The following is a 15,199-nucleotide window of genomic DNA, read 5'->3' as shown; positions in this document are numbered from 1 at the left end:
GAACTACTTTGGACATACTGGTATTTGTTTATTTCCCTTAAATTTTGAAAGAAATATATGTGAGATGTAAATTATAACTTCTACTCTCTTGACTACAGTAAAAGTATTTTATTTGCCTTCAAAGATTATCATAGTTTCTGAATTCATCTGTTATTAATGTTCTTTATGAAATACAGGGTTTTTTTCTGCAAAGAGAAATAACATAGCATCAGCTGTGTTCAGTGTAATATCTTGCATTTCTGGTCGATTAATTCTTAATGTATCAAAGATAATGGCTTATCTCAGCTTAAGATGCTGTCCTTTCATTTAGCCTGTATCATTTCACTAGCTGTGAGGTAAAAGAAATATATATAATGCTGTTTCAGCAACAAAACAAAAAAAGAAAAAAAAAGAAAAACTATAATACTTTTAATATAACCATAAAGAAGAGCTCAAGAAACTTTTCATCTTGATTTTTAAATGATATACTTTTTCAGAGGATTTTAAAAAGTTTGCCTGGTGTCATTACACAGCATGCCCAAACTGTAACACCAAGATTATTAGACTCACTCATATAATATAAAAATAGACACCTGCATGGCCACATTATATTGTCAAATAGTACTTTAAAAGAAATTTTGACTTTCAAATCCTCAAGCATTTATCTTTCCTGCCATAAAAGTTTATTTATGTTTTCTGTATTCAGCACTTTTTGGTGCATTTTCAACAGAATGTTCTCATTTTAACTGCTAGATCGCTACCTCATGTCTTTATACATCATCTGGGAAATAATAACAGAATTGAAACACCAAAGCCATTTTTGTGTGGTGGCCAAAGAGGTATATACATCTACAGATTAGTGACAGCTCTTATTTTAAATGCTGATTATACCATAAATCCAGATTTTAGATTGACAACAAAGCAATGCCATGCAACCCCAAATTCAACATTAGTCATTTGCTATGCATTTCTTTGTCACTTTTAAAATATTTGGCATTGACTGAGTGACAAGCCTTTTCTATAATGACTCTCCAATATCATCTCTCATTCTTGAATTTTGGATCTGACTTAAGAAAACTATATAAAGCAACTATTGTATGAGAGGAAACAATTTTCATTTGCACTTCAAAGGAAGATACAGTGTAATGATATAGGGGTGGCAGATGAAATGTTATACAAACGTCAAAATGTCAAAAAAAGTAGAAAGTTGGCCAAGTTGAACTGAGTTGGCACCTGAATAAATTTAGGCTAGGTTATGTGAGGTTGTTTTCCTTTTTTTTTTTTTTTTTTTTTTTTTTTTTTGTGTTGGTTTTTTTTTTTTTTTTTGTGTTTTTTTTTTTTTTTTTTTTTTTTTTTTTTTTTTTTTGTTTTTTTTTTTTTTTTTTTTTTTTTTTTTTAAAAAAAAAAAAATTTGGGGGTGGTTTTTGTGGGTTTTTTTTTTTTTTTTTTTTTTTTTTTTTTTTTTTGTGTGTGTGCTTTTTTTTTTGTTTGTTGGTTTATTTGTTTTCCTTTTTTTTTTTTTTTTTTTTATGTAAAAAATCCAATTTATAGTTCCAAGCCTTTCTTTTGCTGGTCTGAACTTGGAATTAAGGGGAGACTGTCCTGTCACAAATAGAGCAAGGATAAAATTAGATGTACATTTCATCTAAGCAGGCAAACAAATAAGGAAAAAAAAAAGTGGTTCTAAATTAACAACTCTTTACAGCTTAATTAGGAAAAAAGAACTGAAGAGGATCATCTTGACATATAAGGCAAGACTCCAGTGGGAATCAAGACTGCGTACTGGGCATCTAATAATGTTTCATTATTTTAAGATAAGCAGCCCAGGTAGAGACTTACAATTTATCACAGGGCAATTGTACCAGCAGTGAGATACATGGAGTGGAAGAATTTATTTACATGTTCCTGTACTAAGCACCAAACAAAGGCAAAAATTCCTTTTCTTATGAAAACATCTTAATCTGGGCCAAGAAGATGGTTCCAGTATTTATAATAAAGCAGACACGCCAGGACTTCATCAGAGAAAATTCTGAAACTCAAACAGGAGAGTGTTTCTTCCTTATCCAAAAGTCAGCAGAGGAGGAAAGGTGGCTTAAGGCCTCTAGGCTGCCGCTGCCCATGCCAGAGAACATTTGTACCCTTCAAAAACTTCTCAGCACTTTCTAAAGAAAAGTTGAGGTAAAGGCATGGCTGGATGAATCTCCAAGACAAGGAAAAGCAGACTTTGAACTGCATCATCACTTGCTCCTATGTATCTCCCTTATGTTTTTAGGCTTTGCAGAAAAGGACGAATAAAACCTGACAGGACAAGGAGAAACTAATTTTTAGCTTTCATAGAGAAAAAAAAAATCCATTATCTTGGAGAAAGCAGGGTTCTCTCCATCTGTGCATTAGCTCTCACTAATGCCAGGAGCTGGCAACTTGGTTGCCCACCTGTTCCAAAGAGGGTGTCAATTCACACAGACCCACCAATCCAGTGGAAAATATAAGGGTTCAAGTGAAGCTCTAATGCTATTATCAATCATTATCCATATGAAAATGTTGAATATAAATGAGCTCCTGGAACTGAGCTGTGATTATAGGACTTGATCTAACTGCTCGAGCTTGAAACATGGTTATGCTCTACACTCCTACTCATGGTGGATTGCACTGGGCTTGAAACATGATGAACAAGATGCATACAACCTTTGAATACAACCTTGTAGGCTCCCCAATCCTCTCTTGTGCTATGCTGGGAAAACCTGTTGGACCTTTTCCCATAAATTGGTCTTTAAAGGAGTCTGGAGGTTTTTCTAATTCTTTCATCAAGAAGGTGTTTTTCCAGACTCTGGTGCCTCTGGTAATTAGAAACATTTTAACAACTTTTGACCTCAGTTTACTCATGCACAAATTGAACTCATTTGTTCTTGTGTCAAGCTTGTCCTTTGGCTCTTGACAATGATGCATTTATTCACACTCTGTAAGTGTTTATAAACAGAAAGCACATCCTCATTTAGTCTTTGTTTCATAGGCCAACCAAGTCAACCTTTCCACTCTCTTCTTACCCAAATCAGCTTTTCTGTGCACTCATTCTATTCTGATGCTAATAGATCTGGTCATAACTGACCAGATCTATTAGAACTGACCACATTATAGCAGATGAAATCCAAACAATCCTTTGTAAAGCAGCATTAATATTTTCACCTCCATATTCCAATTCTAGGCAGTGGAAAGTGTTTGGGGCTGTCCTCGACTAAACAATAGCAATAAACAACTGGTGGCAGCCTTAGGTACAGCAAGGTAATATTAAGGTAACCCTGAATGTTTTAAAAAAAGGAAAATGCTTGAGAGAGACATGATTTAAAATGGGGAAACAAGACATTTCTTGCATTTAAAAAGAGCAAAGTAAAGTGATGAAAATCATACAAATGCCCCTTCTTTGGCTCCACTAAATAAAATCTAAGTTTACTGTACAGTTGTGAATTAAGAGTCATGAAAGAAATATCACTTTTTATCCTGGAACTGAAGCTATATTTACTATTGTGCAGAGGAAATGAAGCAAGCAAAGACAGACAGAGGGAGAGAGAGTGTGAGAAATGCATTCTCACATTTTGTTAAGGCATATTTGATCATGACTACATTCAAGTCTATGACTCCTGCAAATTTTAAATAAAGAACTGTAACATCTGCTTTAAGGCCCTGAAGAAACAGGAACATTTATTTGGAGAGCATTTCCTCAGCTGACTATACTGATCAGAAGAGATTTGCATTATTTGCTATGGTCTAAGATGATGCATTATGTTTTAGTGAATTATGAATTCTTTCATTTCATAGGAACAATTCCCCTCCTCCCACACTTACATTATGATACACACTCTTCAAGAAAATTTGCTGTATTGCATAAAGTAGCAAGTAATGAGACAATAAAAATCAAGGAACTCTTTGCAGGCATTATAGCATTTACAGTCAGCAATTAAAACAGCAGATGCTACCTCACAAAGCCTAAGCAGATTTCTGATCACAAAACTGAAGGTGCTATTTGCTTCTGTAACACTAGAGTTGGTAGGAAGGTTGTATTCCCTTGGCACAGTGATGGAAAAGGAAAGACAATTCCAATTTCCTTTGGTATCGCAAGGCAAGGAATTATTTGAATCTGGTGCATAATTTGCAGAACAACACATTTTCCCTGTCATAGATCATTTCGGAATTTCAAATTAGGAGGCCAGATAAGCAGTGTTACACTTACTTATTTGACAGTGTCATTTAGCCAATATAGGCACTCAAGCACAGATGTCTAAACTGTCACAAAAGATTCACAGAAGCAAGAAAATGGGCAGAGCTCTGAGATCATCTCCCAGTCATATGGAGGGACTGTGGCCATCAAAAGGTAATGGATGACCACCTCAAAGAGACTGGGACATAAAGATAGCTGGTTTATGTATTACACAGAAAGGGGGCCACAAATCTCTGCATTTCCAAATCCTGCACTGCCAAATAGAGGCATTGCAATTTCATTATTGAACTGGCAAAACATTGCAATAAGCAATTACCCAGCATCAAACACTCAGGAAACATGTAGATTTCTCCTGTAATTTGAACACAGTGACAAGGAAAAATTGGGCAAAGCAGAAGCCTTGCTGTAGTATTATCTACTGATCTTATTTATTGCTAATATGATTTCTGCATCCACATAATATTGAAATTATTTGCGTTTTTAAACAGAGTTAGAAAGCTACCTAAGTACCCAATATGGATTTAGGTCCAGAAGCAGATTAAACTGGAATAGCACTGAACATATTCACCTTCTCTGAAAGAGAAAAGAGGAATTACTGAATGAGATGCAGAGACTTTAATGACGATGGTTTAGAGCAGTTTGTTGGAATGAACTTAATCACAGCTTTCGTCCTTTTCATATACAAGACTATCAAACTAAGAAGGGACTATGTACATTTCTCTGTGCAGATCACTCAGCTTTTTCTGGGACTGCAGCCCAGAGAAAGAGTTTTGGAGCGGAGAAGGCAGCTGAGTGGTAACCACTTTGATTGCTCTGCCATTTCATCTGCTGCAATGTGCAAATAACAATGCTTAAAAAGCAGTTTTTTCCCATGGAGACACTAATTTCTGAATAAAAAGCAAAGAGAAAGCATATATGCTAGGAATGGATCCTCAGTCTTGTTTTGGTTTTTTTGAGGGTGAAGGAGCTGAAACAGCTAAAAGCAAGCACCTTCTTTACATCTTTTGGAAACTATGTAACATTTAAAACAAACAAAAAAAAAAAAATCAATGTCAGTGTCTTAAACTTGAACAGCAAGCCAAAATCTGATCTTTGTCTAAGAAACTGCTGTTCTATCTACTGATTACAGAGGATGGCTTTAGATTCATCTGATACTCTTAAAATACTCAGTGTTAACTCTGAAGTGAATTCTAGTTTAATCAGACATGAACAAGAAAACATGTATGTTGTTCACATGACTACCTGCAGATTAAAGCTGGGTTCTCTCCCAGCAAAGCTCCATTTTCCATTCAGTGCTGGAAAAAACACACAGTACTGGTCAGGAGCAAGGCAGGGCCCAAACTAATGGTTATGCTGGACCTGGTTTGTTTACACAGCATTTCCAGAGACATATTTTTCTCCAAAGACAACTGGCTAAAAATCCACCATTTTAGCACAGCATACTAATGAAAGTCCAACAATTAAGTATGAAAACAGAAGTGGACAGTGAATCCAGATAGTATGACATGGAATTTACACACGGTCTTTTATCCCGACCATATACAGGAGGTGCATGATTAACATGTTAGGAGATAGTCATCTTCTCAGGGAATCCAGCTATTTTCCACCTAAATTATTTTTCAAAAACCTGAATGCTGTCAAACCTGAACTGCAGTGTTCAATACTTTGTATACAAAACTACTTCATATATTGACTTGTCATATTTTAGCTGACAAGCTTTCGTGGGATAACTTATTTCACAGTGTAAAAGCAGAATCTCAATTTAACTTACTGTTTTCCCTTTATGAATATTAATATATGACCTAATCCAGAAGTCTACCAAAAAGCCCCTCACTAATATAAACAGGTTTGGATATCAACCATGATGGAACATTTGAAGAACTCATAAAGGAAAGGGAAATATGGGATTATTATTATTATTTTGATTATTAAGAAAAAATCATTAAAATATAAACAAAAATGCAAGGACTCCACCACAAGAGATTACATATTAAAAAAGGCCTTAAAAATCCTGTGAAAACAGTCAGCTCAATTGTGAACTCTCGAGATATTTAGAAATAAAGGGGGTTTTTTCAGTTTGTTTTCCATTTATTCATAGAGGAACTTCCATTTAAAACAGGCAAGAAAAAACAGCAAAATCCAAGAACCTGTCATTCTGCTTTTATTAAGCAACATCCACTCCCTCAGTGTGCTTGAACTTTGTCACAGCTACTGCTTCCTGCTGGCAAACTGAGAATCAGCATGGATATTGTCAGTAAGGCTGAAAACAGGATTCATGGTTCACAACAATGTTCACTTGACAGTTACCTCATTTATAATGATCCAGTGGCAGTCAAAAGCAACCAAATTAGTCTCCACGACCTGAAACAGAGAACAAACCAGCTATCAGTCAGCTTGCTTGTGAAAGCCAGAAAAAAAAATAAAATTAAATAGATGCTCTCTGCAAATGACAAAAACCAAAGCACATGCTCTCTAGAACTTTTGCTATTGAACTGAGGATAGAGAACCTTTAGCACCATTCTGCAGAAGCATTTGTGTTATTGTTTGACTTGCCAATTAAACTTGGAAATACATTTCATTGCCAGCATCACAGGAAAGAATATGTTTCAGTTGACTGAGGAGAAAAATGAAAACATTTTTGCTTTAGCACTGGGTGTTGAGAGGAAGCAACAGAGAGGAAGGCAGAAAATGAGTATCAAGTGACGTTTGTAAGATTTCTGTATTTCCTGCTTCTAGGGCCTTTCCAGCATACACCTACCCTGAAAGCCTCTGAATTAATGACAACCTAAACAAACCCAAATCAAAAAAACTACATCACAAATGCTAGAGTTCATAGAAGTGCAAAGAGCAGGACAGTAAGGGTTCTCCTGAGAAACAGAGCTGTCACAGGGATGATGAATTATAGCTTGTCTCAGGTTCCATGCACAGAAGGCCTCTCATCCTCCTCTCATACATCTTCTCCTTTCCTTTGCTGAAAATATTTCCATGACCTGCCTTCATGCTGGACTGAACATGAGCTGCCTAACTCATCTTTCACTCAGTCCTTTCCCTCCTTGAATCCACTACACTTTTGTGGCAAGTCACTTTTGAATCCATTTCACAGTGCAAATGAAGAGGATAAAAATACACTTATTCTTTTTTCATTAGGTAGGAAAGAAATCATTGACAAAAGGGAGGCCAGAGAAAGCTGGACAACTTAATTTTTTTTTTCTATATGAAATTGAATTAGGATTAACATGCAAATAGTTTTAAACACAGATTAATTCAATTTTATTTGTATAGTTACCATGCTCATCTTGATTCACAACTCAAAACTACTGGATACTTAACACTGTATTGAATAACCCCTTAAAAAAAAACACAAAGGAAAACAGAAACAAATCTGACCGTGTTTAAATGTTCAGTTAGATGGCTTGTGCTGGGCTCTTATTGCTCGGACCATTGACTTTTAACGACAACCAACAGAAATAGCACTTGCCAAGGATGGTGGCAATTTATACTGCGCCATGTCCAAAGGAGAACAATTTAACTGGCCACAAATCTTAAGAGCATCAAAAATACTCACTGATAAACCTCATTATTAATTCAAAGGCTATTATGACTGGGGTCACTGATTGTTTAGCAGAATGCTAAGGCAAGATTGGAAATTCTGATTGGAGAGACTCAGGTGAGGGGAAAGCAAGAGCAGCAGTGTATGACTGATTCCTTATTTGAAACTCTCACAGCACTGACCAGAAATGAGGGGGATCAGCAGCCATAGCTGCCAATGGAAAACTTCAGTTTTCTGGAAAACTTCAATAGCATTAGCAGGAATCAGGGTCCTTAATTTATGTGGAGTTCAGTAGTTAAAATCAACATGATATTTTGGTGTGTTGCTTTGACATTTTCTTGCACTCTCCACTGCAGCTGTTCCCACAGCAAGTATAAAAGAATAGGATAGAAAGGGAGTAACTGTGATAGGAGGCAGCACAACAGACTGAGCCAGGACGCTTCCACTGGAAAATGGCTGTTCTGATCAGATTGCTCATAACAAACCAGTTGGAATACAAACACACCCAGGAACTAAAAAAGGTCAAAAGAGGACAGAGTAGTAAAAAAATTCTCAATGGAGCATTTGCTCCTTACATAAACTTCCAAAGCACACAAAGTTGATCCTATTTACAACATAAGCTGTCATTTAATTTTTCCACAAAACAGAACAAATCAAAGCCTTAGTAAAGCAGGATCAATTCTGCTAGTCAATCTACATCCGGTTCTGCTGAAAGCAAGCAGAATTAAATTTAAAAAAAAAAAAAAAAAGAAATAAAAGGCAGCACAGTCAGCATGCTTTCTGATTTCTTGTCAGGTTCCTAGCAACCTTGTCCTTCCTAACTTTTGGCTCTGGGATGTCCTTCCGGGAACGTCTGCCCTGCTGTAACTGCTCTGCTCAAGATGAGGTCTCCTAAGGTTCCTGTGGCTCCAAGGCACTCTGCCAGAGACTCCCTCGAGTCAAGTCTCCCAGGGGTGGTAGGAAAATTACAATAACTGTATTTCACAAAGGGCTCCTAAGCTTTTTTTCTGCTTTCAAATGGCAGTCAACCAAAAATTCAGATTTCAGGAATACACAAAATCAAAATTCTCATTTTCTGTTCACTTTTTATTATGTGTTGCAAGTGGGCCAGATAAGTTCTCTGTGCCTGAAGCTTCAGCTGATCAGATTTTCATGTATTGTATCTCCCATTTTTGTTTCAGTTCATTTAGTTTCTTTATAAATATTTGCTTTGAAGTACCTATTTTGCTCAGATTCTCAGATTTCAATCAGAGAACATATTTTCAACTGAATATGGTCCTAAGTGTCACTGGTTTTATTACGCAAAGCTCACAGACCACTTAAGCCAGTCACTGGTAGAGGCTGACTGGTCTCACAAGTCACTCACACTATTTCAAACAGCTCAGGGTACCTGTGACAGATTTATTCCAATTTTCAAATAACAAGATGAAATTAACCCATTTTTTAGTTACAGTTGAAACTCCTCAGCAGAAAGATCATGTTTTATCCATTTAAGTTTATGCATTCATGAATCTACTTAATACTAAAACCATTTTCAAAAAGCATACATCAAATTGAAACTTGCAGTGCGCTCAGAGACACTCAAACTAACATATTCTAAGTTTAGATGGGCTGCAAATAGCTCCTAATTTAAAAATTCACTGTACCTTTCAGTCTGCTGGAAGCTGCTTTTTGGCATTTTCCTTATCCCATCTACCCAAAGCTTGTTCTGGTATTGACTGTTACTTAAAAAGATGACTGATAATACCCAGAGAAAGTTTCTAGATTTTTAACACAGATTTACATCTGAACTGGAACTCAGCATTAGGCTGAGATTTCAGGGCCTTATTTTCATCCCTGGGTCGTTCAAGCCTTATCTCTCACAAAAGAGCTGTTTGTTTCAGCACACCAAAATGCTGCATCTCAGTCTCTCCCTTCTTAACATCTCTTCTGCCAGCATGGCCTTTATTGCCCATTTAATTGACCTTAAAGTTGGCAGTGCACACTCTGACTGTGTCTGTAGGAATTGCAGGACACTATAATGTTATCATCATCATTAACAACCTTCCCATATTTTCCAATTATTGTGCTCCTTAGGTTTTTCAGTGTAGATAAATGCACTGGCACATCCACTGTTTTACAAAAAATAAATAAATGCAATGCTATGCACACCTTCAGTTTTGATGCTTGAGGGAAAAAGTTGCTCAATCCTAAAGTTTTCTTCAAATTCTAAGAGTAATCATATGCCTTACCTTACCATCAGAAGATTATCTCCCTCAGCAGCGATTAAGCACTAGTCTGCAAGTAGAAGACTATAATAAATCAGTTTTAAAAACCCCCAAACTGTCTAAAGTCAGCAGTAACACAACCTAGATCAAATTATTCATCAGTCCAGCAGTCATTACTTGCACAAAGCAGGCCTTTACAGCCACGACACAATGTTCCAGAATGCCCTTGTCTACCTACTGCATTTGCTATTCTCCTTAATTTAAAAAGCCATTGCATTTTCACATAGAAGGGATGATAACAAATAAGAGTGAAGTGAAAAAAACCAGAAAGAGCATGGCTAGATCTGCTTTAAATTGACCATAACCTAAAAGGCACAAACAGCAGAAATTAAAGGCAGTTTTCTAGCAGGTTTCTATGCCTAATATGCTCAGAATTGTAAAACAAGTATTTTTTATCTGAGTGATGATCTTTTTCTGGTTGAAATTCATATCTGCATGCATATCAAGTGAGCTGGCATGAACTTGTGCTCTGTGCCAGGGAAAAATGAATGTTGGGAATAATGCTTGCAAGTGCATATGGGCAGTAATGAAAAATAAATCTGAAATCCTGTATTTTAGAAGCAATAAAACAACTTGATTGGGGCGTGTAAGAGGTTGGGGCTTCAAGACCTCAAGCATTTGAATACAATGCAAGTTTCAGGTTCATCACTGGTTCTGCTGGCTCTGTGACAGGGAACAGTGCTGTTCCCTCCCAAAAGTTAAGGGACAGATTGGAAATTTCCACACAAGACAGAAGGCAGGTGAACTTATTGCTTATGCAGCTCACCTCTCAAGCTAAAGCTGAGAAAAACTGGAGTGTGCATTCATAATGAGGGATGAACACCAAAATTCTACACAGATATTAAATGGAGGAAAGTTGACACTTTCCAAAACAAAGAAAGCCATGTACCTATTTGACAAATTCTTATTTCACATGTCCTCTGGGGGAAATCATACAAGCTGTGGTTAATAAACATACAAAGCTATAGGTCAATGCAAAAAGCTCCCTGAAGCTAAGCAGAGCTGCTAGCCACGAGAGCATTAGGAGAAAATATCATATACCCCTACCCTGTTCTTACTGCTCCTTTAGGCATTCAAGCCACCTTTGGAGTTAGACACTTTAGTCTAACCCAACACAGCTGCCTTTGAGCTTCTAAATATAAGTTGCTTTCTTAACTGTGATGAATGGAACTACCAGTAGCTAAAGATAGCAGAATTTATTAATTCTGCATTGACTGTTTTGCAGTTCAGACTGTATTTATTCACTAAAAGGGAAAATATTTGGAAGAATCCCCACACTAAAAAAGCATGTTGTGCTTTGGAGGTGCCATCTCTGCTATTCCACTGAGTACCTCCACTTGTAAGCAGAACTCCAGGGAGAACTAGGGAGCCATGTTTAAGTTTAATTAACCCATTGCCCAGTGACCCCTCCTGTCTCTCAGACAACTAAATCAGTATCAGAGAACAAGCAGAGGACAGCCTATTAACCAACTTCTTCAGAAAACTACTTTTCTGAATTCAGCATTTTTTCATCTATAGACTGTCAGTATTCAATTATTTATAATGCCATATCACATAATTCTCCATTACTAAGATTCAAAGCAGCAATTTAGGCCAGTTCTGAAATAGACCTTATGAAATTGTGGAAAATCTGAAAAAGAAAATAACTCTCTACTCACTCAGCCCCTCCTCAGACACAGAGAGTTCACACTTGAGTATATGAAGACACTGCCATTAGTTGTATAAATCCTTGCAAAGGATTTATTAGATACAGCCTATCAAGTATGCAGTGCTATTCATGCACAGTCACAGAAATCCACAGCAACAGATACAAAAGATCATTCTTAACATATTTGTAACTTCAGAAATATGTTCATGTCAAGCTCCAGCAGTTCTCCTAACACCCTATTAAAATAAATCAAACTCATGCTTCATGAGGAAGGTGTTCCACTTAGCAAAACACGGATGCTATTGAACTGATGAGCACGAACATAGATGAAACAGAAACTAATTTTCTTTTTCTAAAGAAGTCAACTACACACTGAGGGAGATTTAGCAGAGAGCATAAAAACGCTGCCAAGATGACAAGTGATGAGCAAGGACAAATCATCTGTCATTGGCAGCAACTCCAGAACTTCTGAATCTTTGGAAGAGCTTGACAATTTGTCATAACTATTTCTATTGTTCACACTCAAACCTTTAAATGGCCTAAATGCAAGACAATCTAAAGCAAGTAAAGCAGCTGCAGTGCCAGCACACAAGCTTTTTCCATGTGCAGTAGTAAGCAAGAAAGAAAAAATGCTTTTTGTCAAAAAACCCCAAGTCATTTAATGAAGAATTACATCAAAAATTATCTACATCACTTCTTTCTTATAGATATGGGCCCACAAGTGTGGGCAAAAACTGCAAGATACAGATCCTAACCTTCACAAAGGAAATACAGGAAAACCATTCTGGATTTTCAAAATTTAGCCCCAGACATATGCAACTAGTCAGACAAGGTTGCAAACACCCAAGAAAGGAGTGATGCTGCATGTAAGGAAAGATCCTTACAGGAACAGGCCATCTCAGGTATCTCCTGTTTGAAACACAGAGGAGAGCTTCCGGCTCCTGGTTGACCTGTGCTGCAGCTGGGACTGCTCTTGTGACAAGGCACCCAGAGGCCATGGTTCCTTTCTCAAAATGCTGAAGGAAACTGTCTGGAACTAGAGCTTGCCTTCCTGTTAACCTTCTGCTCCACCAGGAGCTGCAGTACTGACTGTGCAACTTTCTGCTGGACCACCACAGAGCAAACCACACTTTCCATTTGATTTTTTTCACAAAAGCCAACAGCATGGCATTGCATAGTCCATAGTTCTGGGAATGGCTGACATTGGAATAATTTAGAAAGTGATTTAGAAAGTTGCCCAAGAGCTGAGCTGGGATACCAACTTCCTGTTAACCTTTCCCAAATACTGTCTGCCTACAATATGTCCAAACCAATATAAGGTTTTACAAACTGGACTGCATTCTTCCAACTGGAAGACTGAAAAAATGCTTTCATCCAATACCTCTAGATTTGCTGTCCATGTCTTTTCATGGACCAGCCTCTTGGAGCCACCACTGCTGCTTTACAGGTGAACATGCCTTAACCTAGTTTTCTCCCCCAGAGGCATAGCAATTTGCGGATTGCTAAGATGTGATAAAAACTGGATTTCCAATACACACATGTGAGACAGGAAGCCACTCCAATTCAACGCTGCTCCCTCTCCCTCTCCAAGAGAATGACAACCAAATGAAAACCAACAACCAATCAAACAGAAGAAGTCAGAGGCCATTTTTTAACATGACATTTGACTGAAGATTTTAGCTTTGGACTAGTGTGAGCATTCAGAGCTGTCTCTGATAGCACAGATGTCTCCCCAAGGACTGGTATGTAAAGCAAAATATGAAAGTTAAAGACTAATAAATATCAAAGAAAGGTAAGTGATAAACTGAAGACTATCCTAACTGATCTGAAGTTTAGAAAGGTAAAAGCATGGAGTTGTACTATTTAGCATATTGTACTAGGTTAAACACCCACAGGACTAGTTCATGGAGATCCTCAGGTAGGTTTGCGCTTATTTACACTTTTCTTCCTTCTAGCTCCTAGTTCATCAAACCACCACCATTTTATCAGGCTGTTTGCTCCATTCCTCCTTCTGGTGCCACAGCAAGTTCTTTCTGTGCTTCCATTCTTAGCCTTTGAGCTTTTCAGTAGGGAGATCAGTTGTTGATTTATAAAGCTCATTGTTATGCACCAGAAACTAAAGCTTATAAAAATCTCTCTTCACCAAAGGCAATATTTTTGTAATCTAATTTTAATCTCTACCCATTTCTGCTCTTGAGAGACAAAAAAAAAAAAAAACAAAAAAAAACAAAAAAAAACAAAAAAAAAAAAAAAAAAAAAAAAAAAAACAACAAAAGAAAAACAAACCAAAAACAAACCAAAAAACAAACTACACATGGCTATACTTATTTTTGTTCTTCTGGACAACCTCTTTCTGGGATTCCTTTCCCTGACATTCCTTCTAAGAAAAAGCAAGCAAACAAACACCCAAAAAAAAACCAAAAAAAAAACCTTCTAAGAAAAAGCAAGCAAACAAACAAACAAAAAAAAAAAACCAAAAAAAAAAAAACACCAAAAAAAACCACCAGCCACTGGGTGAAACCTGACAGGGGCATTTACCAATGATTAGAAAGCAAGCTTCTACAGCATTTGGAAGAGGCAGGTGGAAATTGTCTTCGAGTCTCCTCCTAAGGATGGGTGATACAGCTGACATGGCTTCATCTGCCTGTCTCAAGAAAATGCACTTATTTTAAAAATAAATAGTTGAAGCACTTGATCAGTTTTCCACTTTTTTCAGATTTATTTCAAAAGATGACACTTTCAAACTAAAAGCATTGGGTTACTCCACTGAATAATTAGTTTTATATTGACTTGGCTTGCCATCATAACTATATCTGAAATGAGTCAAGCTTCAGGGAACACTTTGTATCTTCTGTCCTAAGTTTTCAAGAGATGGAGGCTGTTAAAGTACAAAAATCATCCCCATGCTAAAGAAAACACTTAAATATTCAATAAAAATAAATAAAGACAGCATTAATACTTCAGTGAGTTTGACCACAGGCTTGTACTGAGAACACAAAATAAAAACACATTCTGTCTAGTAGAAATGGCCTTTTTAAAATTATTCATTTCCTTAATCATTGAGAAAAGCTAATAATGTATATTTTATAGGTGTCTAAACCCATGCATCTTCCTGAAGTCAGCCTGCAGACGGTAGGTTTAAAATAAAATAACTATAAGCAATTTACATATCTTTCACTTGAAGGATTATTTTATTCTTAGTTAGTTTTCTTACTTCCAAATTCATGCTTTGATTTATATTCCTATTATCCTTCTGAAAAGTGTTTATAATATCTACTCTGGGGAAAAAAAAAAAAAAAAAAAAAAAAAAACAACCCAAAACCAAAACAATCGACCACATTTTTTTTTCACAAGTTCTGTAACTACTTGGCTTTAACTCAGACCTATGAGCACATTCTCCTACCTGGACTGCAAGACAGTTGCAAGGAAGCAGAATAATGGTGTTCTTAATGAACAAAAATGTAAATTCCACCTGGAAACTATTTATTTCAAAGTAAAAACGTTACTCAAATTATCATGGAAATAGAGAAATTCAGATTCAT

General features: G+C 36.6%; 1 protein-coding gene across 2 annotated transcripts in view; it reads right to left on the bottom strand.

The window, feature by feature from the left end:
- GRID2 (glutamate ionotropic receptor delta type subunit 2) overlaps nt 1–15,199 on the bottom strand; it is a 676,953-nt gene that overhangs the window by 209,043 nt on the left and 452,711 nt on the right. For both annotated transcript variants that reach the window (XM_041484266.1, XM_041484267.1), the window contains one exon: nt 6,500–6,553. In XM_041484266.1, coding sequence (XP_041340200.1) covers nt 6,500–6,553 — 54 coding nt within the window. The remainder of the gene's footprint in view (nt 1–6,499; nt 6,554–15,199) is intronic.

Source organism: Pyrgilauda ruficollis, unplaced genomic scaffold, assembly GCF_017590135.1.
Source record: "Pyrgilauda ruficollis isolate IOZ18807 unplaced genomic scaffold, ASM1759013v1 scaffold65, whole genome shotgun sequence".
In the NCBI taxonomy this organism is placed as follows: domain Eukaryota; kingdom Metazoa; phylum Chordata; class Aves; order Passeriformes; family Passeridae; genus Pyrgilauda; species Pyrgilauda ruficollis.
The sequence above is the reverse complement of the archived record's forward strand: the minus strand, read 5'-3'. Positions and strand labels throughout refer to the sequence as shown.